General features: G+C 47.9%; 11 protein-coding genes across 11 annotated transcripts; 6 read left to right on the top strand and 5 right to left on the bottom strand.

Moving 5' to 3' along the window:
• Positions 1–277: 277 nt before the first annotated feature.
• On the bottom strand, positions 278–3,072 carry EYB26_002726 (uncharacterized protein; the record flags this gene model as incomplete). The annotated part of the gene is made up of 7 exons (XM_054262031.1): positions 278–1,461; positions 1,513–1,855; positions 2,372–2,478; positions 2,542–2,666; positions 2,755–2,809; positions 2,877–2,942; positions 3,000–3,072. 7 exons carry the CDS (start codon positions 3,070–3,072, stop codon positions 278–280), a joined length of 1,953 nt encoding a protein of 650 aa, XP_054118006.1.
• A 1,027-nt stretch (positions 3,073–4,099) lies between these two features.
• On the top strand, positions 4,100–5,768 carry EYB26_002725 (uncharacterized protein; the record flags this gene model as incomplete). The annotated part of the gene is made up of 2 exons (XM_054262030.1): positions 4,100–4,240; positions 4,302–5,768. 2 exons carry the CDS (start codon positions 4,100–4,102, stop codon positions 5,766–5,768), a joined length of 1,608 nt encoding a protein of 535 aa, XP_054118005.1.
• Positions 5,769–6,110: 342 nt separating this feature from the next.
• Positions 6,111–7,661, bottom strand: EYB26_002724 (uncharacterized protein; the record flags this gene model as incomplete). The annotated part of the gene is made up of 1 exon (XM_054262029.1): positions 6,111–7,661. The coding sequence occupies one exon, from the start codon at positions 7,659–7,661 to the stop codon at positions 6,111–6,113; it is 1,551 nt and encodes a 516-aa protein (XP_054118004.1).
• A 2,116-nt stretch (positions 7,662–9,777) lies between these two features.
• EYB26_002723 (uncharacterized protein) lies at positions 9,778–10,670 on the bottom strand (the record flags this gene model as incomplete). The annotated part of the gene is made up of 3 exons (XM_054262028.1): positions 9,778–10,227; positions 10,282–10,494; positions 10,551–10,670. 3 exons carry the CDS (start codon positions 10,668–10,670, stop codon positions 9,778–9,780), a joined length of 783 nt encoding a protein of 260 aa, XP_054118003.1.
• Positions 10,671–11,963: 1,293 nt separating this feature from the next.
• EYB26_002722 (uncharacterized protein) lies at positions 11,964–14,540 on the top strand (the record flags this gene model as incomplete). The annotated part of the gene is made up of 4 exons (XM_054262027.1): positions 11,964–12,082; positions 12,162–13,540; positions 13,594–13,919; positions 13,968–14,540. 4 exons carry the CDS (start codon positions 11,964–11,966, stop codon positions 14,538–14,540), a joined length of 2,397 nt encoding a protein of 798 aa, XP_054118002.1.
• Positions 14,541–14,840: 300 nt separating this feature from the next.
• Positions 14,841–15,766, top strand: EYB26_002721 (uncharacterized protein; the record flags this gene model as incomplete). The annotated part of the gene is made up of 3 exons (XM_054262026.1): positions 14,841–14,899; positions 14,981–15,405; positions 15,495–15,766. The coding sequence occupies 3 exons, from the start codon at positions 14,841–14,843 to the stop codon at positions 15,764–15,766; spliced, it is 756 nt and encodes a 251-aa protein (XP_054118001.1).
• Positions 15,767–15,827: 61 nt separating this feature from the next.
• Positions 15,828–17,097, bottom strand: EYB26_002720 (uncharacterized protein; the record flags this gene model as incomplete). Its single annotated transcript, XM_054262025.1, has 2 exons — positions 15,828–16,976; positions 17,038–17,097. 2 exons carry the CDS (start codon positions 17,095–17,097, stop codon positions 15,828–15,830), a joined length of 1,209 nt encoding a protein of 402 aa, XP_054118000.1.
• An 892-nt stretch (positions 17,098–17,989) lies between these two features.
• EYB26_002719 (uncharacterized protein) lies at positions 17,990–19,223 on the top strand (the record flags this gene model as incomplete). Its single annotated transcript, XM_054262024.1, has 5 exons — positions 17,990–18,076; positions 18,143–18,356; positions 18,411–18,610; positions 18,672–18,953; positions 19,017–19,223. The coding sequence occupies 5 exons, from the start codon at positions 17,990–17,992 to the stop codon at positions 19,221–19,223; spliced, it is 990 nt and encodes a 329-aa protein (XP_054117999.1).
• Positions 19,224–19,585: 362 nt separating this feature from the next.
• EYB26_002718 (uncharacterized protein) lies at positions 19,586–20,630 on the top strand (the record flags this gene model as incomplete). Its single annotated transcript, XM_054262023.1, has 4 exons — positions 19,586–19,588; positions 19,852–20,065; positions 20,220–20,407; positions 20,472–20,630. The coding sequence occupies 4 exons, from the start codon at positions 19,586–19,588 to the stop codon at positions 20,628–20,630; spliced, it is 564 nt and encodes a 187-aa protein (XP_054117998.1).
• Positions 20,631–21,269: 639 nt separating this feature from the next.
• On the bottom strand, positions 21,270–22,909 carry EYB26_002717 (uncharacterized protein; the record flags this gene model as incomplete). The annotated part of the gene is made up of 5 exons (XM_054262022.1): positions 21,270–22,103; positions 22,159–22,536; positions 22,595–22,630; positions 22,690–22,775; positions 22,873–22,909. 5 exons carry the CDS (start codon positions 22,907–22,909, stop codon positions 21,270–21,272), a joined length of 1,371 nt encoding a protein of 456 aa, XP_054117997.1.
• An 866-nt stretch (positions 22,910–23,775) lies between these two features.
• On the top strand, positions 23,776–25,168 carry EYB26_002716 (uncharacterized protein; the record flags this gene model as incomplete). Its single annotated transcript, XM_054262021.1, has 2 exons — positions 23,776–24,871; positions 24,927–25,168. 2 exons carry the CDS (start codon positions 23,776–23,778, stop codon positions 25,166–25,168), a joined length of 1,338 nt encoding a protein of 445 aa, XP_054117996.1.
• Positions 25,169–25,181: the final 13 nt, after the last annotated feature.

Raw genomic sequence — 25,181 nt, 5'->3', positions numbered from 1 at the left:
ACCAAGTATGAAAGTTTAATGAAATCGACGAATGTATTGATTTATTGGAATGATATGATATTCTCTGACATTTGTAATTTCCAAGCAACACATGAAAATGATTCTTCGTACCATACATATACTCTGTAATTCTTATAAGTCAAGACTAGATAGATCCCCCCAGAATTCACAACTCGCTCCTCAAAATGTTGTTGTATCGTCCACCTAGGTGTTGACGTTCGAATATACCTCCCAACTTGCGACAACACCACTTCCAAAATGGCATATCATGGTTCTCTCAGTGCAGTCGTCTAACAGGCTTCAACAACGCTTGAAATGAAGACTCAAGAGCTTTCTTGAGCTCCTTATAGCTAACAACAAAACAGCTTTGCTCGTCTCGACTGATCAAAGTTACCTTTTCTTCGCTACCTGCATCGAGTTTGTTCAGACAGTTCAATACATGTCCGAGGTCCACGACTGCATTGTTCTGAGCGTCCACTTGATGGAAGACATAATCTCGGAACAGCTTGAGAAAGTATCGCTCCCCATTCTCTGACCACTGACGGTCATGTTCATATTCCGGTCTCTCATTGATAAAGTTCAACTTCGTGATAAGTCGCACCAATCGCGCATTTTCGAGCTCGCGGCTCAAATCTGAAGTGAGCTGGTCATCCATTTGTAGTGCCGAATCAAACGTAGAGATCAACTGCGCCGAGATGCCGCTGATGAATATATCAATACTGCGTTCCTGGTCTTTCTGCAGACCATTCAACAGCCAAAACACCGAGTTCTTTAATTGAGGACTGTAAACACGAGTGAAATGCTCCATAGCCTTGCTTGGACTGCCCAAGGCACCCGCAGCACTGACACCTAGGTTTAGCATAAGTTGGCCGAAATTAACCAGATCTTGAAGCTGGAGATCTTGTACAGATCGCTGTGTGTCGTGCTGTACGACATCCATAATCGCACATGCATTTAAGCGGATTCGATTCTTGCCTGTAAGTAGAATTTTGCTGGCATCGATTATCCTTGCTGCAAGGCCACTGCTATGGATTGCTTTTAAGGCTGATGCAATCTGTGTGACATAGCTCCACATGACTTGTTCTGGTATGTGCGCGTTGCTGCGTGCTGTAAAACGATTGCCTGCTCCCAAATGCTGTTCCGCCAATGTTTTGGACAGTGGATGATAGTCCATGACGAAAATCAGCGAGCTATCCTGAAAGACACGAGTAGTAAACGCATCGTGGACCGTAACAACACTGCCGTTCGTGATTCTTTTCCACGCTTGGACGGACCTTATGGCTTTCTCATTCGTCAAACGATATCCCTCAAGCCTACGCAAAACATAGAAGTTGCCGTCTTTATTCGATTGAGCTTTGTACACCCAGCTTGGAAATCCAAACATCGCCGCATTCTTCTGATGAGTTAGGTCCAGAGGGACCAGGGAGTGGAAATGGTCCACATGCGCTGGTAAGGAAGAATCTAAGCAAATTTGGTTAGCGACAGCTTCCTTGGATTGGAGATTGAACCTACTTGGTAATGTTTGCAGAGTGGCAGCACCTTTCTTCTGCAATTCTTCTCTGAAATCATTGGGTAAGAAGAGATCGTGAACATTTCGTTGATATCCTGAAATATTTGTACTGTGGGGTCCAATCGGTGCATATAAATGATATTGGACTGGCTGTTGGAATCCAGTTTGCCCCGCAAAGAAAGCACCGCCCATTGAAGCAGCGACTGCTGCATCATGCGAATACGGGTTTGGAACGGGGTGAGGTGCGACTGCAGAGCCGCCTGCTATGGAGCTTTGTGGCGTCACGAAAGGATCATAAGGAGGTGCTGGACTTAGAACGCCGTTTCCGTTACCTTGAAGTGGGACCTACATGTATTATTAGCAGAAGGTCTTAAGTGTAAGAAAAACGAACAACATGATGCTCGACTTCATGCCCAGATCCTGGAGACACGCAATCCGGAGAGTATTGAGCAGGATGACAGGCGTGGCGAGGATAGACATGAGGGGTATCTTCTTCAGAAGCAAGCAAGCGATGGGGAGTCTCGAGGGCGGATCCTGAATGAGGGGATAAAGCGAAAGGAAGAGAGATGGAACGCTGAACAGCACGCGGCTGAAATGGATTGGCACGAGCGTCTAGATTCAGAGGCGACCCATCTGACCCGAAATCCATCCTTTAAGCGCGGTTGTGTAGACGAATACGAGAGCTGACTATCACGAAGACAACGAAGAGGGTGTTCAAGGAAAGCAAAATAGGACAAGAAATTGGGGTGGAGGGGTTGTGATTGGTACGGTACATACGGCAGGCGCGGGTCATTCAGTGCAGACGAGGAAGGAGGGACAAACGACCAAACGACCAAACGAAATCCAGACAGCTTCACTTACCACTTGCCCACCATCAAATCCTTGAGGCACAAAGTCCTGGATTTCGGCCACAGACCATTCTGAGCTTCCTGCATCTGAGCGTGCTGATTGTGCACCGGAGCCTGGACCTTTTCATCGATTAGCAGACGATATCTCTACCCGGACTGTACACGACTTGAAGTTTATCGAACCTTTCGGGAGAAATGGAGCGGCGCTTGCAGCTTTGGGGGATATGGTGTTGGGCTTCTTCGGTGTCGACCCATTCGCTGCTAATAACGTTGGCGTGAAACTGGGGGAGTCGACATTCAATCCCTTCCTGTTCGATCAAAGAAAGATCGATGTTAGCTATTGTTGCTCGATAACAACGCGATGTATATGTCCATTGCTTGAGTAAGGAATCTAACCTGTCAATTTGGTTTGAATTCTGCAATTTCAGAGGATCGTGATTAAACGCGCAGCCTGTAGTGAGAACATCGATCAATCGCCATCCAACTCCCAAGCACGACCACCTGGGTTATTGGCATACCCTTATCTTCATATCGACATTTTCCATATATAGTGACGTTTCGGCACAACGTATCTTTTGCGTTCTCTGAAGCCATATTTATCAGCAAACCCGTTCAACAAATAATCATCACGATATACCAACCTCGTCCCCTGAGTTTTGGCGATCCTAGATTGCGACGGGAATCATCGAGCCCCGATTTCGCCGTGGAAGCCATGGCTGAATTGATTGTTTATGGGCGCCAACACTCAGCGCCAGGCGCTCCCCATTGAATCGGCGTATGAGCGAAATAAATAACAGTTGGAGTTGAAAGGAGACCGCATTCCTCCTTGTTTTGAGCAGGCGGAAGTCGAGTTTTGGGCGGACGACTTCTAGGCAGAGAGCGGACTGGACGGCGGATACCTAATATAATCGCAGGCAACTATACCAAAAATCTCCTATATGGTTCGCAAAGATCCTGCGAGACGTCGAATGACGACGAATGCGCAGCAGCAAGGTAGCTGTACTGGCGTTTCGATGAAGCGGGCATGGATGAAGGAGGAATGGCGTCGCGCGGTGGGGGACACTTCGACTATCGGCGGAGTGGGCCATCCATAATCACTGTGAAACCCGCTCATTGCCAGACAGGACCGACCACATCTACAAGAGCAGGTCATACTACGTGCGGAGTTGCGGTGCGTTGTTTAGTTATTCGCGGTCTGGATGAAGTTATCTAACACTTAGGTGAGTATCATATCAAGACGAGAGTTGAAGCTCCAGTTTGGTTCATTCAACGATTTTCAGATATGATTTACCGACTACTGGTATATATATGTATTAGGTATGTAATGGCTTCCTGATATGTACAAGATGCCAGACAATGGGCCTGTCGCTTTCATGAGAAGATATCCATTGCTGTAGAAGCTACAATTTGAATTCAAAAATATAATATATAACGTACAATTTTATAGCAACATTAATACTGGACGCTGTGAGTATTGAACTACGTGCCCTCACTTGATCTGTACGATAGACGAGGCGAGGCCGATAATCGTCATAGTGCACGGGCCAGTTGCCGCAAGCACAACATTGAAACACAAACGAAAGCGTCAAGCTGGCTTCTGTCCGAAGTCGCATGACTATCGACTCGACCATCCTCAACTAACAATATATCATTCCTGATTCACCCTTGTTCTGAGACATCGCGTTGTCTTGCCAACATATGGGGCATTACTCCAGATAGTCCGACTCCGAAGTGGCCCAGAATGTCCTCTCAGGATGGAGGCACGGACATTGGAGAGCTATCCTCAACACAACAGGAAGCTCTTCAGACTTATATGAACGTGACTGGCCAGGAACCCGATGCTGCAATCCCATTGTTGCAACGATCACAATGGAACGTCCAGGTATGCATTCATTTATCTATCTATCAACCAATTGCATTGTGAGGCTGACTGATTGAACCAGATTGCAATCTCCAAATTCTTCGACGGCGAAGGTCCCGACCCCGTCGAAGAAGCCCGCGCCGCTCTGAATGCACCACAAGACATCCGACGGACCCAAAACCTCATGTACGACATTGACGATCTGCCTCCGCGCGCATCTTCCACATCGTCATCATCACGGGCTGCCGGACTCGAGCCTGCTCCTCGCATTGAGACTCAACCGGAGGATCAACCGGCGTTTCGGCCACCATTCATACTCAGCCTTCTCTTCTCTCCTCTCAATCTCTTATATCGCCTCCTATACAATTCGTTCCGGCTATTTGGGACGTTGTTCCCTTTCCTGCCACGATGGCTGAACGTCACGACGGGTTCGTCTCCGCTGCAACGAAATCTGAATACGAGTGGTCGAAGAGCATTGGCACCCAAGGATACCGCGGCCAGATTTATACGGGAATTCGAGGAAGAATACGGCAGCCACTCCCTCCCCTTTCTTGAGAATGGATACAACATGGCATTAGAAAAGGCGCATCAAGAGCTAAAGTTTCTCGTCGTTGTGCTCCTGTCACCTGAACACGATGACATGAACGGCTGGGTCAAAGAAACTTTACTCTCAAGACAAGTCGTCGAATACATCAACGACCCAAACAACCAGATCCTCCTATGGGGTGGCAACGTGCAAGATTCAGAGGCATACCAAGTGGCCAATTCCCTCCGCTGTACCAAGTTCCCCTTTGCCTCTGTGATTGTGCACACACCCAATGTCGGGGCAACCGCCATGTCAAACATTGGCCGAATACCAGGCAATACTAACCCCTCCGAATTTTTAACGAAATTGCGAACAGCAATCTCCCAAAATAAAGAACCCCTGGACCGCGTCCGGGCCCGTCGCGCAGAGCAACAGGCCTCTCGCACACTGCGTCAAGAGCAAGACTCAGCATACGAGCGCTCCCTAGCGCAGGACCGTGAACGCGCCCGCCAAAGACGAGAAGCGGAAGCCGCCCGACTACGTGCCGAGGAAGAAGAAGCAGCCCGTCTAGCGGTGGAGGAGAAACGAGCCACTGATTTGAAGCAGTGGAAACAGTGGCGTTCTCAAAATCTGGCGCGGGAACCCGAGGGTCCAGACGCAATCCGTGTCAGTATACGACTCCCCTCTGGCGAGCGCGTGATTCGCAAATTTGCTCCAGACGCAGATCTAGAAGAAGTATATGCTTTTGTAGAGTGCTATGAAGTCCTGACCGCCGCCACCGACGAAGATCAGGAGGAGCAAGAATCTGAAAAACCAGTCTCACAGCCAGCCGGATTTGAGCATAAATATGGATTCCGACTTGTCTCACCCATGCCCAGAACGATCTACGAAGTTGAGGCTGGTGGCTCAGTGAAAGAGCGGATCGGTCGTGGGGGGAATTTGTTAGTTGAGATGATTGAAGAAGAAGAAGATGAAGATTCGGAAGGAGAAGAGGGAAATGTGAATAATAATGAAAGTTTATAGAGGAATTGAAATGATTAGTTAGGCGCCAGCCTTTTTTTTTTTTTTTCGGGTTGTTACTTTGTGTATATTATTGACTGGGTATATTCAATCCTGATTTGCAGGATTAGAAATCTATAAATGTTTCAAGTAGTCAATGATATTTTGCTAGAAGTTGGCGTATATCAATGTTCCGGTAGACATGGAATAACAACCATAAAGAGAAGACACTTTTAAATATAATCAGGAAGAGAGAAGGCAAGAAAATGCAATGTCTAGGTATATCTAAAAATGCCTCTAAAGGTCTAAATTCCCGACAACAGGAAATGAGTCGGAAGAAGAAAGTAATGGCTGGAAAAAGCACAGTTACCAAGTAAACGACTCCTCGACAAAATCCAAACTCATCCCACGATCCATACACTCCCTCGTTGCAGCCCGTACTTCATCCGTAAACGCACCAGGTCCACAGACAGAAACGACCGTCGCGCCCACCCTTTTTTGAAGTGCCTCTTCAAGCACGACGCTCGGTCGACAGCGTCCGGGGAACATTTGTACCGTCTCACTAGGCGATTTGATTTCGTGCTGAGTCTTGGGTTTGGAGATGAATAGCTTGATGACGAGTAATTGTCTGCGATTGGGCAGTTGGAGAATCGCATCCATCCATTCCCTGACCCAGTTCAGGGCCTCGGTGGACCGGATGGACCAGATCAGATAGATGCGTTGGGTGGCTACGCAGCCGTCTTCGGCGCGGAGGAGGAGGTCGCGGACATGTAGCATGTGGTGCGTTATTCCTGCGCCGCCGGAGAATAAAATCACGGTTCCGTAGCTGCCCATGGGACATGTGTGGGAGTTGTAGGGTCCTTCTATGAATCCGTATGTGCGTAAAGTGCTGTTGGGGCATGCGAGGGCTTTATTGTAGAGTTTACGTGTCATGCCGGTTCGTGCGGCGATGACAAGCGACAAGGATGTCTTTTGCTTGTTGCCATGACGGAGTTCGTTGACCATGTAGTTTTGCTTTTCCAGATCTGAGAGACCGATATACTGATTTGAATTCTTCCTGTCGTATGGATTGTACGTCTCGTTCCATGCTGCTGTTGGGTGACTTGGTGGTGTGATGCAGGTGCTAGGATCAACCCACGCAACAGAGAAAGGATGTGACATCCACCAGGATATGGTCGGAAAAAATGCATAGACATGGCTGCCAGGTTTGACGTTGATGCGATGCGGAAGATGGAACGTAACTCGACATGCTTCTCCAGGAAGAGCCTTGATAATGACCCTCGTACTACCGCCGCCTCTGAGGTTGAAATTGACCGAAAAACGGCGATACCATCTCATGAACCTTTCAAATATCCAGATGAAGATGATCAGATATATCCACGGACGCTGAGGGAGAGAATCTAAATGTAAATGAAGGTAGACGCCAACCACCGCTAATAGAGCAGCAAACTGATGCAAATGCAGAAATGTTTCATAAAATGCGTGTCGTATTGGAGAGGGAGAGTGAGTAATGAGTAAAACCATTGCGGCCGTGCCAACAGTGCCCCAACCAAAAAAGGGGGTATCTTGGACTCGTTTGATGGCATCCGAGAAGCTTTGTTCGTTGATTGCATTGACGAACCATGCGGTTGTATGTACAATTGATTCGATCGCAACCATTCGACCAAGCCATCGGTGAAATGTATTGTATGTGTCGAAGCTGACTCCTAGAAGCCAGATGAGGGCATTGTTGCGCCCTGCGAACAGAAAGAGGGGTATCATATTCAGCACAGCCAGGGTTCCTGACCTGCCACGAAGCTCTGCAACTAGCGCCGCTTTCTCATTGACAGAATAGCTGAGTAGAGTGCAATAAGCGATTTGACTGAGAACATAAATCGTAATAAGGATTGTGTGTAATCGTGATGGCAATACTCCCATATTTACTGCAGTTGAGAGCTGGAATTCTCGGTGGTGCCTTTTTCGAAATAAAGGAGAGTGTATTAGATGTTTCTTTATCGATGGCCATATACCTCCCTGTAAACCCCAAAAATATTGTTGTCGTGGTGTCGCTGAAAGACAACTGATGTGCCGAATGTATGCATTGCCAAACTCCATCATTCGACATGTAAAGACCGTGACTGCGACGATACCCAAGGTACCGCAGATGGTTCGAGTAATGAGCACATCTCGAGGGACATCAACGCCGTTTAAGCCTCTCGAATATTCGTAAATATAGGTGTAGTTGGTACTGTAGCCCTGGCTGTCAGGCCCCGAAGAGAAGGAATTCATCTGATTTGTCACCGAGCACCAGTCAACGTAGAAGACTTGTCACTATTTCCCCTTCTAGATATGCTCTTGTGTGTGTTTGTGAGTTGTTTACCAATGATTGCTGTAAATTCTGGTAAGGACATATCTACATCACCATGTTAGCACATGAGCAACCATATGACGGCATAACCTTAAGGAAGTGTTCAAAAGTATTGCACTCACAGATATCCACCATCCAGATTTTTCAATTAGTTGGATCTTGACCTTCTCGAGGCCTTCCCAAATGCAAACAAGGCTGGAATGCACGGTGGTGCTAGTAACAGTCAGGAATGCGGAATGCGATCCACGTGAAGCAATCAGTTGTGGAAATCGTCAAGCGATCGAGCCGATCTTGCGGATATAAAGTTTGATCGAAAAAGATTGAAATACTATTAGGAATTTTTGAAGCACAAGTCGAGCACTAAGTTATTCTATGATGTCGACATTCTTGGTGAAGTTCTGTTTTCGAATGCGCGTGGAGAATAACGAGGGACCAGACTATTGATAGAGTTTATACAGTGTGTATATTACTCAAACAATTGCTGGTGAGTGTCAATAGGCCCGAGGATAGACACGAGGTCGAGCAGGCACGTAGATGGATAACGCGTGCTGTGGAGCAAGGTGTTGATGTTGTAGTCGAACAAAGTCAAGTAGGCAAAAGATTGCGATGCTATTGACGCATTCAATAAAATGATGTCAGGGCCAGCGAAAAGGCTTGTTGGCTGAAAACCAAGGGCAGCGATGGACGTAGTCGCCTCACGAAAAATGATAGTACTGTGTTACGCAGATGAGACCAGCTCCGACGTGCCAATATTGAATAGAAGGAGTGAAAGGATGCTGAAAGCCAGCCAGCAGGTTCAATAAAATAAATCAATAACTATACAGAGAAGCGAAAGTCGAATGCGAATAGAGAAGTAGAGGCAAGGGCATGACTACAGAGAAAGGTGGTTGGGGCATCACATATAAAGACGCCCTATCAATCGAGTCAAGCGTTCGGTCTGACAAAGTGGACCAGCTCATAGGAAGACCAGACTCGATATCATCTGATTATTCGGCACTCGGCCTTGGAAAGTGATCAATCACAGATTGATATCGTCGCAGTACGCCGCACGCAAATCGATATGATTGATTTATTGACGTTTGTTTCACCCATGGCAAACCAAGCGAAGCGCTGGGCCAATCAATAGAGACGGCAGCGACCCGATTGACCCATCAAGGGGGGCGTATCTCGACAATAGACTGGGTTCATATCCTGTGTCCTATCTAGGGATGAACAGATGAAACAGTCTGTAAGATGTTTGCCAGAAGGAAGAGTAAGGATTGGGTGAAGTGTTTCTGTTCAAGAAGGAAGGAGTAGAAACCGCAGCTGTGATTGGCTAGGGGTGCCTGGCGGCAGGGGGCCATGCTGTCCGCCAATGAGAGTGCTTCGTTTGTTGTTTCACGTCTTGGCAGTGGATCTCCTGCCTTTGGAGTCAACAGGGAGCTCACTCTTTCCTCATTTTGCTTCATCTATCTTTTGTCTCACGCAACGCCCACTGTTTGATATAAAGCATTCTTTATTATGACAGCAATTACAACGACAGTTCCGAGTAGCTACTGGTCTACCTGAATCAGTCGACTGTCTCAGCATCTTTATTTCATCTATATGACTTGTGAATTCGGTCGTCGATGGCCGATAATGAACAACTAACTTGCTTCAGAAATATACAAGAAAAAACTTTCTATCACATCACGACTGTGAGCTAGTCTACCGACCCATCCAGCCGCCGTCAACGGTAATAATCTCTCCAGAGACATAATTACTAGCCTGACTGGCCAAGAAGACAACCACGCCCTTGAAATCCTCGGGTCTCCCCCATCGACCAGCAGGGATTCGAGCCATAATGCCGGAATTGCGGTTGGGATCGTTGATTAACGCAACGTTCATGTCCGTGTCAATGTAACCGGGTGCGATGGCATTAACGTTGATGCCCTTGGCGACCCACTCGTTCGATAAAGCTTTGGTCAATTGTGCTACTCCTCCTTTGGATGCTGCATATGCTGGCACCGTGATGCCTCCTTGGAACGAGAGTAAGGAAGCGACATTAATGACTGAGCCACGTCGGCCGGTAGGGAACTCGGAGGCGTCTCGTGATAGTAAATTGGCGCCGAATTCGCGGGCGAGTGTGAAGACCGATGTAAGGTTAATATTGATGACCTTCAACGTAGACTGTTAGCGAGGAAATCGTTCCACTATAATGGCCAAACCAACCTCATCCCAATCCTCATCTGGGAACTTTTCGCTGGGATGTCTCCTCTGGATTCCCGCACAGTTGAGAAGAATGTCGGGCTGAACGCCCTGTTGCACCAGTGTAGGGATGACTTTCTTTACTGCCTCTCGATCCGAGAGCTCAGCCGCGTGTATTAAAGCTTTTCGGCCAAGTTTAGTGATCTCGTCGCGTGTAGTTGTATTCGACTCGTCTCTCTAGTTACGCTGTCAGCGCTATAATCGAGCGGGGTTATGCGCTGTTTGTTTTGTACCTGAACTAGAACAACGTCCGCTCCAGCTTCTGCGAGGGCAATGGCCATTGCCTGACCGATTCCTCGTGTTCCTCCTGTGACCAAGGCTGTTCTGCCTTCTAAAGAAAATAGAGATGCCATTTTGGATTATCCGTACCGTGCTGGCTGGGCCGCAGTGTTGTAAGTACTGGATGGTCTCTGGGTACAATGTCAGACGTCGGATTTGTTCTAGATGACTCAAAGTCTTCAATTGAACAATAACACCGTAGTTGATTGACGTGGTATTCTCAGTTCTCAAATTGTATCTAACACGAAAGCTGTCGGATTATTTTTGACTGTCACGAGGAGCTCCTCCATGCATAATGAGGGGCAGTTCCCGACAGTCAATACCCGATGCGGAGAAACGTCGGCAATTGACCACTTTTTCAAGGCATCGAGTCGTACGTACATCGTAAGATACAAATCGTGTTTGTTCGAGATGATCTAAAAAATGACTCACGTATTACGTTATATAAATATTCCACCAGTAAGTAAAGTTAGCTAGCAGGCAGTGTGGCTAGAATGTTCAAGAGGTGCCCGGTATATCGTTATTGTCGCTGGGTACCCGGGTGTGCATAGTTAACTTAACTGCAGAGTAGTTAACTAGTTAGTTAACCTACCTAGGTACATAGGTTCCATAAGACTCCTGAACCTTGGAAATGCCACCTAGGTACAAACCTACACCAACAAGATGCAATATATATAGGGCTGATCGCCTCATTGCGTGCGATGAACTATCCCGACGAGCGAGACTTGTTCATCTATCAGCCACCGTCGTTGGCAGAAATTGGAGATCCCATGAATAGATGGAGGGAAGTATTGGAATGCGCCATTCAATAAGTGTAGCTTAATCAACGTGGGGAGATAGTTAAATCTGGGGATTGCGGCTTACTGGTAGATTGGCGCCATGCCGTTGTCTTGGTACGGTATGTCAGATTCTCGGTACTATGATACAGTGCAATCCGATGGGGAACTGGTCATGCAGGAGAATAGTAATACGTATGCTCAATCTGATATAGATTTTATGATAATTGGATATACGGTATTACCATGAAATCTATACTTGTACATACATAGTAGTCAAAATTAAAACCGTATGTATGGAGTGAGGCTGGATGCGGGTTGGAAACGGCGAGGGAATGGGCCAGAACACCCCTGGTGGTTATATTACGGTATTCATACAGTAGCTAAGGCAGTCCATTGGTCAACGATCCAACTTCCCCTCTTTGACCTCTCCAAGTCACGAGCCAAGTACGAAATGGCCATATCATATTCATAAACCTCTCGGTTGCATAGAGTGCATATTTCTCAATCTTCAAACATTGTGTGGAGAGGCTTGCGGACAAGTGATATATCATATATTCTCGGCTATAGACGCGATGGTCGATTGGCAAAATGGGCCCTGCAAAGGTACCGAAAGATTTCGTCTCTAGACAACACAGGAAACTCGGCCCGGGACAACGCGTTTCGCGGGCATGTCTTTTCTGCCGTCAGCGAAAGTCCCGCTGTGATTTGTAAGTTTATCGGCCGATCTTTGCGAATAACTGATTCGTTGGATTGCCGATGCGATACTAATGTGGGATGATGATACAGGGACAGTGGCGGCAATCCAGGAACTCCACCCTGTCAGAGGTGTGTGCGTGAAGGCCGGGAGTGTATCCTGGGGACTTCTAACAGAGGTGGACGACGGATACGCAAGAATAAAGGCGTTGCCAATCCCACATCACAAGATGGTGAAGCATCGGCACAAAGGACGCCTGAGAACCAGCCTTCCATTTCAGATTATCCAGAGCATGACAATGACAGCTCAAGTTTCTCCGCGCCTGGATATCCAATTGCCGATCTCTATGTGAATCACGTCGGCAAACCAACCGAGCCCGTTACTACTGATGTTAATAACCAGGATCGAGAGCAACATCATGAAGATGATGGTGACAATGAATCCGCAGCTAGCTCTGATAGTGCGATTGATCCTGGAGTGCCCAGAAACCCGTCTGATGCATGGCAATGTCTGACTGGAATCGCCAAACGAGGCGAAGAGACTGATGAATTCCATCTATCTGCGGAAACCGTCACGCAACAGAGACCTCTTGACGCATATGCCCAAGACGGGATTGTGGGCGTGCCTTCCAAAACACCTGTTGCTGCTGGCATCGGGGCATACCAACTTGTCAAGAACGGGTCGCTTGATCCCGAGTTGATTTTTAACCTGATTAAACGTTACCAACTCCATTTCCATCCCTATCAACCCCTTGTGCCTAGGCGATACTTTGAGCGTGAGATGCTCGATGCATTTGCCTCGAATGAGAAGCACCTGCTCACCGCCGTGCTCACGATAGCGTCCAAGGATCTGCTTGAAATGCCTCATATTCATGAATGTTGTTCAAAATACATGCACGAACTCGTTGCAAGCATTGCCGCTGGAACCGAATGCGACGTGGAAGCGGTCGAATCCCTGATCTTACTGGCGGAATGGGAACCACAGGGCCTCCGCCGGAATATCGAGCGTGTGGGAAGAGGCGAAGAAGATCGTGCTGCTTGGATGCATGTGGGCCTCGCGTTACGGTCTGGCTACTTCATGGGTCTGGATCGTACCTCATTTCGCGGCGATCCCACCAGCGAGGACTTCGATGCACGCAAACGCCTCGCTTGGACTTCATGCTACATCACCGATAGACTGATATCCGTCCGAATCGGACGAGCGTTTTGGTCCCGTGGACCGGGTCCAATGACTGGATTCGTGAGCCAGGATTTTCCTTCCCTACAGCCAGTCACGGAAGGAGATGAGGACTACGCAAAGATTATACAGGCTACGTTGGAATTGACGCAGTTGTATAGTAATGTGCATGAGATTCTGTACTCGGGGATGCGGGCGAGCAATCAGATGATGCTTATGGGTGATTATATCAAGTATGCGGATGATTTTCGCACTGCGATACATAGATGGAATCAGACATGGGGAGGATTGAAATGTAAGCTATTTTAAAGCGCCGAAAGTATTTCACTTACTGATTGGAATGGATAGGCTCATCGAACATCAAACTGACTCTACAAATGTCATATGAATACCTACGGCTTTATACAAACGCCTTTGCTTTTCAAGCAGCCATATCTCAAGCGATTGTGCGCAACCCAAAGACGGCGGATCAGCACAATCAAAAGGAGCACTTACGAGCAACGTTCAGCAACGTAGCCTCAATGTCTGATGCGCGCTTTATATATGAATCGCTTGATGCGGCAAGGTCGTATCTTGACATGCTTGTCAGTTTGGTGAATCCAGAGGAGCATTTACGGTTTATGCCGCTTCGATATTACTTGTATAGCATTTATGCGGCGGTGTTTTTGTACAAGGTGTGTCAATTCTACTCCTTTTTGGTCAACTCAATGCTGACATCCCAGGCCCGATCATTTGGTGTCATGTCTCCTAAAGAAGAAATTGAAGTCCGCGAACTAGTATCACGCACAACGGAAACCCTCCATCGCGCCAGCGCAGGTCCGGATGACATGGGCTCGCGATACGCACGATTGCTCGAATTGCTTTGGAAACCCCGCTCTTCAGGATCGGTCGCATCATCTGAATCCCGTCGTCGCAACGAACTTTCCATCGCCAGTCTCGCAAATAGCAACAACAACACGACCATGTCCCCTATAAGCGGAGCGGGAGGAGTGAGCGGAGTCGGCGGAGGAACACCACACCAACACCAGCAACATCATCACCGTCACCAACAGACAGCTCATCAAAATCAACAATCAACACATTTCGACCCGGCCAACGATTTTTCCTGGCTGGATCTGGGTGCTGTGGGTGACTATGTCTCCGGCGATCAGATGACAGCCGGTATACTAGGGTTTGACGGTGCTCTACAAGATGGGATGTATTCGACTGACCAACATCAACCGCCTCAACAACAGCAGATGTGGCAGACGCCGTTCTGGACGGGAGATTCCATGTCTACTAGTTTATTCTTTTAAAGCGTTACTACTCTTGTATAATAAGAACAAGCCACAATACGCAGGGCGTTTCGGCTATTCATTTTTGTTTACTCCACTTTTTACCCCACGCGGAGTTAATCCGCGCGGTTCATAGACCGACTCAAAATACACGAACGGGGTCATACAATGGTGATACAAACGTGTCGATGTACTAGATGTAAATAGATGTAATTAATTTGGAATTGGAGCTATATCAACCGGGCTACCCCATCTAGACTTGCTTCTGCTCTTTGTGCATACCTCAACTAAGTTACATAGGTACATAACCAGTCAGCAATCATGTCAGAACTAAACAACATCAAGGGCCGCTTAGCCCTCATCACAGGCGCTTCTGGCGGGTATGCTTTCAAAACCTCTCCCATGAAATAGAAAGCGATATCAATTTGCTAATTTGATCATGAATACTGACATATTTGCAGAATCGGAGCAGCATGTGCCCGCCAACTCGCCTCCAAAGGCACCAACCTAGCCCTAACCTACATGTCCAGCCTCGCCTCCATCGAATCACTCGTCACCGAACTCCACGCTCTCCACAACGACCTCAAAATCTCAATCCATAAAGTCGACGTCGGTAAAAAGGAAGATATTGACCAAATGTTCTCCGAAATCGATGCCCAGCACGGCCACCGGCCCGACATTTTGATCTCAAATGCGGGTTATGGAAAACGGGTGCCTCAGATATGGGATATTACGCTAGAGGAATTCGATTATACGATCAACGTAAATTTGAGGGCGTCGTTTATTCTTGTCAAGGGGTGTGTGGAGTATATGCGTGAGCAGAGATGGGGACGGATTGTGTTTATGTCTTCGATTGCGGCGCAGGGTGGGGGGATAAATGGGTGTCGTACGTTCCTTTCCCTTACCTTCAGCCTCTCTCTCTCTCTCTCTTTCTCTATTTTGAGAAAGGAAATTTCCTTACTGATGGGCGGATAGATTATGCGGCTTCGAAAGGAGGCATGTCTGGCATGATGCGCAACCTGTCCACGCGTCTGGCAGAATACAACATTAGCGTCAACGATGTTGCGCCCGCCATGATTGGGGAGACAGGCATGATTCCGAATGGAGCTGCGTTCCCTGGACTGGCAGAGAGTATCCCTCTAAAGAGGTTGGGCGTGCCGGAAGAAGTTGCCAATGCGGTTACGATGTTGGTTACGACGGGGTATATGACGGGGCAAAGTTTGTTGTTGGCTGGTGGATTGAAGTAAAAATAGAAATGCTTTTTTTTATGTACCTAGGTAGCTATGCAATCTGAATATAGATCCCTATCTAAAGAGAAGACTCAATCATGACTTTAACGACAGGAACGCCCTTCTCATCAACACCCTTGGCAGCTAACGTAAACGCTCGCTCCCCCTGTCCTTCCACCGACAAATCAACTCTATGTGTCACAATCTTGCCTTCTACCTTTTTAAAGGCCTCCTTTTGTAGCAGATCAATAGCTGCCGGGTAAGCGTACTTGTCATATCGGAACACACCCACAACATCAACCTCTCTCAACATAGCAGCACTGTAATGAAGCGTCAAGATAGGCGCACCCATACCAACCTGCACCAACACGCCACCCGCAGCAGCAGCATAGATACCGGCCTGAATACAAGGCGGCACACCAGTGCACTCATACACTCTTGCAAACCCATTGGGGATGTTGTGTGTCTCCTTGATCTTGTTAGCAGTCTCCTGAGCAGTCTTCATCGCATACGCCGTCTGCTCTTCCTGCGGCGCATCCTTTGCCGGCGGCGGAGTCGCCGAACGCTCAATCAAATACGTCTTGAGGCCCAGACCCAAGTCCTCCGCGATTTTCAACCGTCGCGCATCGATATCCGCAATGACGATCGACGAGAAATTCTGCGATGTCGCTAATGCCGCAGCCATCAACAACCCAATTGCACCCGCGCCAAAAATCATGGCAGCACTCTCTTCACCTAGCGACTTCGCGAGCGCCACCTCTTCACTCGTGGGCGGATGCGAGCGTCGAATAGCATGCAGACACACAGCCAACGGCTCCGCAAGCGCACCGCCCGCAAACGAGACGCTCTCCGGAAGCTTATGACACATATCCTCCGGATGATTCGTAAACTGCATCAACGTGCCGTCCAAATGCGGGAACGACTTTGCGCTTGATCTAAACCTCATATTGACGCAGAGATTGTACCGATCAGAAAGACAATACAGACACTTTCTGCAGGGTAGACCGACTTCGAGGGCGACGCGATCACCGACTTTGAGGGTTTTGGTTTCAGGGCCGACGGCTGTGACGATACCGCTGGATTCGTGCCCTAAAGCCATCGGGCATTGCACGACGAAGTCGCCGTTGCGGCCGTGCATGTAGTAGTGTAGATCGGAGCCGCAGAGGCCGGTTGCGCGGATGGCGAGTTGGACTTCGTTGCCTGTGGGGGGTGCGATTTCGCGTGTTTCCTAGAATATTTCGATTAGCTTGATATGCAATATGGAAAAAAGGAGAGGGAGAGAGACGTACTAATCGCAGGTCTTTGGCGCCATGGAGAATGAGAGCTTTGGATGTTGTTGTCGTCGTCATTTTGGCTCCTCTATGCAACTGGGTCGTGTCTATAAATTATATCAAGTATAAATATGAATGCAACTTGGGTATCGTGACAAGCTCCAAAACTTTTGATATTTGGAGTAATTAGTGAAATGTAAGTACGTAGAAATAATATGTAAGATGATGGTTCATTGGACATCCTCTTAGTTATAACACTTACTCCTCCTTTGAGTACATAATGTAGCTACCCCACGACCAGACCCAAACTTAATACGACAGCTCCGCATTTTCCTAGCCGGTATCATGATTGTATTTGTCCCTCATCCATCTGGCCGCTGGACATTGGACAAGTACCTGAAATGTATACGGATAAAGCGTTTAGCGCGGAGAGAAATCCGAGTGAGGGGCAAAACATTCGTCGGCAATTGACGCTCGCTGTGTGACGTGGGGGTCGGCAATTGCTCTCTTACAGCCAGTCTCTAGATTCTTAAGGATCGTCACGAGTATTGCAAGTCGCCACGGAGGTCTGTATCAGCTCATTTGCCGTAGGGAAAAAAAGACAAGCTTGATTGTTTGGAAAGGATGGAATTGTACCGAGGACTGAGTAGTCGGTCGGTGTGGCCTTGACCGTTGTACGAGTTGATGATAATATAAGTACTGTTTAGAAGGTAGCTCTGGAAATTTTCAAGTCAACTATTATTTACTATTATCCTGAATTTATCCGCATTGTAACTATTTACTACAGCTCTACTCATCCCGATTATTAGAATATCCTACCCGTCCATGTAAGTTAATTCTTTCTACCTGTTACGCACATCTCTCTTCACCTAAACCCCTGCATTCAACCAGTCTATCTTATAATCACATCCTAATGCAGAAATCCAGATCGCATCGGCGCCTCGTCAACATAGCCAGACAACTCGCAACCATGCCGTCGCAAGCAGCTCTATTAATCGGCGAAATCACCCATGCGCGCCCAGAATGGGAGCAGCTTTCTTCCACACTCACACTCAAGGTATTCCTCCCGCCTCTCTCGAAACGGTTTTTACAATTTTTACTTATATGAATTGAAAAAAAAAAGGAATTCCCCAGCGGAACAAGAGAACAATTCCTCTCCAACTGCAAAAACGGAGAATATGACGACGTCGTGGTCATATATCGCAGCAACTTGTCTACCAAATACACCGGCCGATTTGATAAGGAGTTAGTCTCTGCGCTGCCCAAGTCGGTCAAATATATTGTACACAATGGAGCGGGTTATGATAATATTGATGTTCCCGTTGTGACGGAGGCTGGTACGTTCCCCGACTGCTACATGCGCATGTCAATATGCTTACGATGATTAAAAGGAATCGCTGTATCAAGCACCCCCGTCGCCGTGAACAATGCTACCGCAGACATCGGCATTTTCCTCATGATCGGAGCCCTGCGCCAGGCTCATGTTCCTCTTACAGCTATCCGGGCCGGTCAATGGGGCGGCAAGACTGGTTTGGGCCATGATCCCAAGGGTAAAGTGCTCGGTATTCTGGGAATGGGCGGAATTGGACAGGTATGCTACATACACACTGATCTTACGATGTTTTTGAGTCAAAAAAGCTGACAGGAAAAAGGAAATGGCACACCGCGCAAAGGCATTCGGAATGACAATTCAGTACCACAACCGCAGCCGCTTATCCCCCGAACTTGAAGACGGTGCCAAATACGTCTCGTTCGAGGAGTTGCTTGCGACCTCCGACGTGTTCAGTTTGAATCTGGCGTTGAACCCTTCGACGCGCCATATAATCGGCGCCAAGGAATTGGCACAAATGAAGGATGGCGTTGTCATTGTCAACACAGCGCGTGGAGCGCTGATTGATGAGAAGGCGCTTGTTGCTGCGATTGAGTCTGGAAAGGTCTGTTTCCTCTTTTCTCCGGCTTTTACTTACCTAGACTAAACTGATTGTTGTGGTGAATAGGTCGCATCCGCCGGTCTCGATGTCTATGAAAACGAGCCTCGAGTCGAAGAGGGATTGTTGAAGAGCGACAAGGTGTTTTTGCTGCCGCATATTGGTACGGGGACGTTCGAGACACAAAAGGAGATGGAGTTGTTGGTGTTGGAGAATTTGAGGTCGGCGGTGGAGAAGGGGGAGTTGGTTACTCAGATACCCGAGCAGAAGAAATAGAGATTTTATGTTGATAGACTAAATAGATAGATAATATGATCATTGAACAATAACTCTCAACGAACTCTGTATAATCCAAAGTTAGAAATGCATACAAGTCGCAAGTCAGACGAGACGGCACCAGTCTCCGACTCTCCAGTCCGCACCCGCCATCCCGACTCCAAATCACGTGACATCCCAAAGCAGCTAGCTTAGGGCTCGCTTAGGGCTTAACCGTGTCCCATGCCAAGACCGAAAAAACCACACTCTACTGCTGAGACCCATTTGGTGGTGATCGATCTTTGAACGACGTCTTTTTACTCTCTCCTACATACTCGACAACCCGACAACGAGGACCATCTCTTTTTCGGCAATCTTTCAAGATGGTGAGTCTATGTTTGTTTCCTGCGGATTTATTGCGATTGCGATTTTGCTGGGGGAGTCTCGGTTGGGATGAATGATTGGGAAATTGTGAATTATCGATGGGACTGGTGTTTGAATACTGGCGATGTTGGCGATAGTACAACCACACGAGGGGAAGGGAAATGAATTATCACTACGACCGACACGACCAGCCATTTGATCGCAATCGCAATTTTTTTGTTTACTCAGCAAGTTTTGAAAGTCAGAACTGACGGATGATGAACAGGTCCGTTACGCCGCAGACACAATCCCCAACGCAAAGAGCGCCCGCGCTCGGGGCTCTTACCTCCGCGTTAGCTTCAAGAACACCCGCGAGACTGCCCAGGCGATCAACGGATGGAAGTTGCAGCGTGCTCTCGTCTACCTCGAGAATGTCATCAATCACAAGGAGGCCGTTCCCATGCGCCGATATGCCGGTTCCATCGGTCGCACTGCCCAGGGTGAGTCTCACTCTGCCGAATGGATGACATTTCCGTGCAAAACAAACGAAGTGAAGGGGTCGAAGAGATATACGTGGATTGAGGCAAACGACGGAATTGCCATCCATTTTGGCTTGTCATATTACAACGGAATAATATATCTAACGTGACATAGGCAAGGCATTCGGTGTCTCCAAGGCTCGCTGGCCCGTCAAGTCCGCTGAGCAGTTGCTCGGTCTGTTGAAGAACGCCGAGGCCAACGCCGACACCAAGGGTCTTGACACCAGCAACCTCGTCGTCAAGCACATTCAGGTCAACCAGGCCCCCAAGGGTCGCAGACGTACCTACCGTGCTCACGGTCGTGTATGTTCCCTTCTCCCTCCCCAAACTTGTGTGTCTATGTAACTTCCGCTAATTTTTCCGCCAGATCAACCCTTACATGACCAACCCTTGCCACATCGAGCTCATCCTCACTGAGGCCGATGAGGTTGTCCAGAAGGCTCCTCACGCCATCGCCAAAGAGTCTGCCCGTCTCACCTCCCGTCAACGCGGTGCCCAGATCCGCCGTGCTATCACCGAAGCTTAAACGGTCTAACTCGGAGGAGTGGGGTGTGGGGGAGGTGTGTGTGTGTGTGTTGAATAAAAATTTTCCTTTGAAAGGGAGGGAAAAAAAGAGAAAACAATTTCGATGACGGTTTTTAAACTTGGCATAGGAGTTTGAAATGAAATACCTTTACTTTTTCTAAATTCCTCGAAACGATTTTTCGAAGGGAAAGAATGGAGAAAAGATTTTTTTTCTCTTTTCTTTTTGTCAGGGAAAAAAAAAGCAGCGTCACGATTGAACTGTTTCTCTTTATCTTCATAAAGTCACGGCGTCGAAGTCTTATGATTTAATCTACCTGAAATGAATCAACTTTCTACCATTTTTCATCTTTTCACTGTTATTACGTTGCGTGAACTCGAACAAAAGGTTCTTAATTTCTCAAGGTTTAGTACTTGGAAGAAAGTAGGTAGTAAATAATACAGTTCATTGAGTTTTGGAAAGTATATACTGGATATGCATAATTCAGCAGACATGAAATATGAAGGGGTATATATAAGCGACGTGTAGGGGCAGCAAGGGCAACGCAAATCGACAAATGAGTGGTTTGTTTATGTTCAGTGAAATAATGATGCGGAAAGTATATAATATAAAATATTGTTAAATTCTGCCAAACGCTGGACATCAAAAGGCCCTTCGCGGAGGCTTATGATGGCGGTCATGGTCCAAGTCATGATCGCCTTCTGCAGCGTTATCTGCGAAGGGATTCTCGACGGCGAATTCATCGGCATTGTATTCATAGCGTTTGGAGGCAGGTTGAGTAGATAATGGAGGTGAAGCAGAGGCTGTCCTTGTTGTCGTCGTCGCCGGTGCGTCAGCTGTAACTCCAATTGGGGTGTCGAATCTAGCTAGTGAGAACGGCTCGTTTAGAGATGTAAGAGCGGCCGGTGATCGGCTCTCATTTGCATTCGCAGGAGACGAACTTTGGCTTCTCAGGTCGGGAATGAGAATTCCGGATTCGGCGTTGTGATTTCCATTGGTCTGTCCATTGGCACCAGGAGGAGGACCAGGAGGAGGACTGTGGACGACGTTACGGCTATCCTCATTCGCGCCTGGTGATGTAGCCGGCGTCGAAGTCCCTAATGCCTTTCTCGCATTCAGAACCGTGCGTTGATACTTTGACAACGCCACAGAAAGCTGTTCATTCGTCTCAATCAATGTGAGCATCGTGTTCTCGTCTGGAGGAGGATTCTCAACTGCCATATAGGCCTGAATTGATCTGGAGGCGGCCTGACAGCGTTGACAGAATTCGCGCATCAAGTCATGCGATTGTACTTCTGCTGCAGGTGTGCTTTGCGCTAGTTGAATTAGGAGGTTTGCAGATGTTTTGGCTTCGGATATGCGTGAAGCTAGTTCCTCTGGAGGCGGTAATTGGCGTTCGTGACGGGAAGATGTGGCATGTGGGAATCCCGGTTGTTGAGGTTGTTGGAATGGTGGTGCTTGACCGGGTGGTGGTGGCTATATAGCATTAGTCTGGATCCCAATGTCAATGGCAGCAAGAAGGGAAACGTACCGATCGTGTATATTTCCCCATCTTTTCCTTCTCCTTCTTCCACATTGCAATTAATCCCGCCAGATCCTCATCCCACGCTTTCTGAGACTCAAACATATCCAACATCTCGCGCAGCATCTGTTGAGAAGACATATCTCGACCTTCCCTGAGAAGTTCCTTGACTGTACCGACAAACTTGGCGTCAAAGTTGCGCGTAAACGTATGACCGGGGTTTTCGGACAATATACGAATCAGCATGATGGAGTTGTATTGTATGCTGCCTTGAGCTTTGCTCGGATTCGAGAGGTATTTGCGTATTCGCGCGACGGCTTCCTTGGCTGCAACGGCGCTGGATTCGGCGGCTTCGACGATGGCGGGGAGATGAAGGTAGTCATTTGACTGAGAGCCTATGTTAGCCAAGTCGCATTTATATGCCCTTCAGAAAGGATTATTGTACGCCGCTAGTTGGTCCTCCAGATTCGCAAAAAGCTTTCTTCTCGAGTTATCAGTATCTTCCTCTGTGGACAAAGCGCAGGTATAGATTTAACGCACGATTTCACGAGCAATAACCGATTCGGGAGAATCATTTCCGGAAGGAGTGGGAGAAGGACTCTCCTGTGCACTCAATGGAGAGTTTGCTATTTTCCGGAGAGAATGTTGTTAGCCACGGAACTCAGAATGTAATGCGCGGGAGCAAGATCTCTCCGCATTGCGCTCACAGATGATCTGACTTACTGACACGCCGTTGTAGGCCAGTAAACATGCGCTTCATGTTGGCGCAGGTGTTGCGGCAATAAATGAATGGGAGGCAAGACTGGATACGAAGAGAAGGAGAAGAAGAAGAAGGGGTTGGTGGCTATCCCGGTCGAAGTGCTTAATTGACGTTTGACGCCGAGCATGGGACGGACCTTGGGGGTCAACAACTTGATTTAGCTGAAAATAGTTTTCATACTACGATCTACTCTGTCTGGATTGACGTTTACACTTTACAGTGTAGCCTAGAAGCCGCGTACACACAACCGCCACCATTGTGGCTTTTTGATTTTTTATTCTGATCGTATTGCTCAGGAAGAACGTCGAGGTTGAGATGTGACGACTTACCCATTGCACAGCCTCAGCGAGTCTGCCGCGATTTGTTTACGATCACCACTCAGAGCCGTCCTAGCTGGCTTGGCATGACTCTCATTGGCAACGTGACAAATAGTTAAATACCCTAGGAGTCTTGCGTAGGACCGTTGTAGGACAATCTCGTACAGACTCTACAGAATAGAATATCAAGCGAGTTGTGTAGAAATATGAATCCAGAACGTGAAATTATCGTAATTACTACGTATGGTAATAACGAGGTACACAAGTCTTACAGTACGCAGAGCTCTTAGCGTGGGAGTTTCAAATGATTGGATTGGATAGGAACGGCCGCACTGCCAAGCCCGGCCGAGCCACCAATCAGCTCGGCGGGCTGACTTATCTCCGGTGTAAAATTATGTATGGAGCAGAAAGAGTAATTGATAAACTAATAATTGTCCCTCCCTCGTCATTTCCTTCACTTCCTTTCCTTCCTACTCTCTGTCATAATTCAAGAGCTGCCAATACTTCGAAATCAACCCAGAAGTCATTGGCACCTGCTTAGCACTCACCATGGATGACTCGTCGCTTCGCCATTCCATCTCCCTCCACCCTCATCCCTTCAATCTTTCTCGCGAAGACATCCGCCTCTCCGCACGCACACCATCAGCTGTCTTGCCCTCCGACGAAGCAGTCGTCTCGGCCGTGAAAGGAATCACTGATACTGAGAATATCCCCTCCGATGCCGAACGAAATTCTCTACGACGATACACTTCAACAAATGATCCGCTTCAATTAGCGTCAAAGCTCAAGACCGAGGAAGAAATCAAGCAGATTCGCGCCAACACGTCCCGAAAGCGAGATCGTGTCACTCCATCGTTCATTGGAGATAGATTGGGAATAACCTCGTCAGGCAAACTGCAAGAGTTTTATCAAGTACAGAACGAGAACATCGAGCGGTTCTTGACCCCCGTCGAAGAGCATGTCCGGGCAGCCAAGGAGTTCAACAGCTCAAACCAGTTGAAGTACAAAATTGCGGTATGGGGTAGTTTTGCAGCCAATGTCGTCTTGTCTATTGTCCAAGTGTATGCTGCCATATCTTCGGGCTCGTTGTCTCTCTTCACCACTATGGCGGACGCGATTTTCGATCCCATGTCGAACATCACCCTCCTGCTATCGAACAAAGCCGTCACACGAGTTGACCCTCGCAAATTCCCCGCCGGCAAGGCACGTATCGAAACCGCGGGAAACATTTGCTTCTGTTTCTTGATGACTGCAGTATCCTTTCTTATTATCGCCTTTTCGATCAAACAGCTCAGCGATGGAAGCACTGAACAAACAACCAGTCTCCACCTCCCCTCCGTCATCGCCGTCATCGCCGCCTTTTGCACCAAACTCTCATTGTTCTTGTACTGCTGGGCATTGCGTAACCAGTATTCACAAGTGCGGATTCTGTGGGAGGACCATCGTAACGACTTGCTTGTCAACGGATTTGGTATCTTGACGTCGGTTGGTGGAAGTAAGCTGCGCTGGTGGATTGATGCCACAGGCGCCATATTTCTCTCGTTCTTGATTGCATTTTTGTGGTTGCGGACGTCTTATTCGGAGTTCATGTTGCTCATTGGAGTGACTGCAGATACACAGATGCAGCAGCTGATCACTTATATCTGTAAGCCCCCTTTTCTCCCAGTCTTCATCTTCAGTCTTGATACTAACGTAAAAAGCAATGACACATTCACCCGCCATCACAGCCATCGACACAGTCCGTGCTTATACCTCTGGACCTCGTCTGGTCGTCGAAGTCGACGTTGTCATGGATCGCAATGCGACACTCATGGCCACACACGACGTTGCCGAGGAGTTGCAAATCAAGCTCGAATCATTGCCGGGCGTCGAGCGTGCTTATGTTCATGTCGACTATGAGACAACCCATAAACCAGAGCACTTTTTGAAGAAGGAGCTGTAATCCATTTTGTCTT

Source organism: Talaromyces marneffei, chromosome 2, assembly GCF_009556855.1.
Source record: "Talaromyces marneffei chromosome 2, complete sequence".
NCBI classification, from domain to species: Eukaryota; Fungi; Ascomycota; class Eurotiomycetes; order Eurotiales; family Trichocomaceae; genus Talaromyces; species Talaromyces marneffei.
The sequence above is the reverse complement of the archived record's forward strand: the minus strand, read 5'-3'. Positions and strand labels throughout refer to the sequence as shown.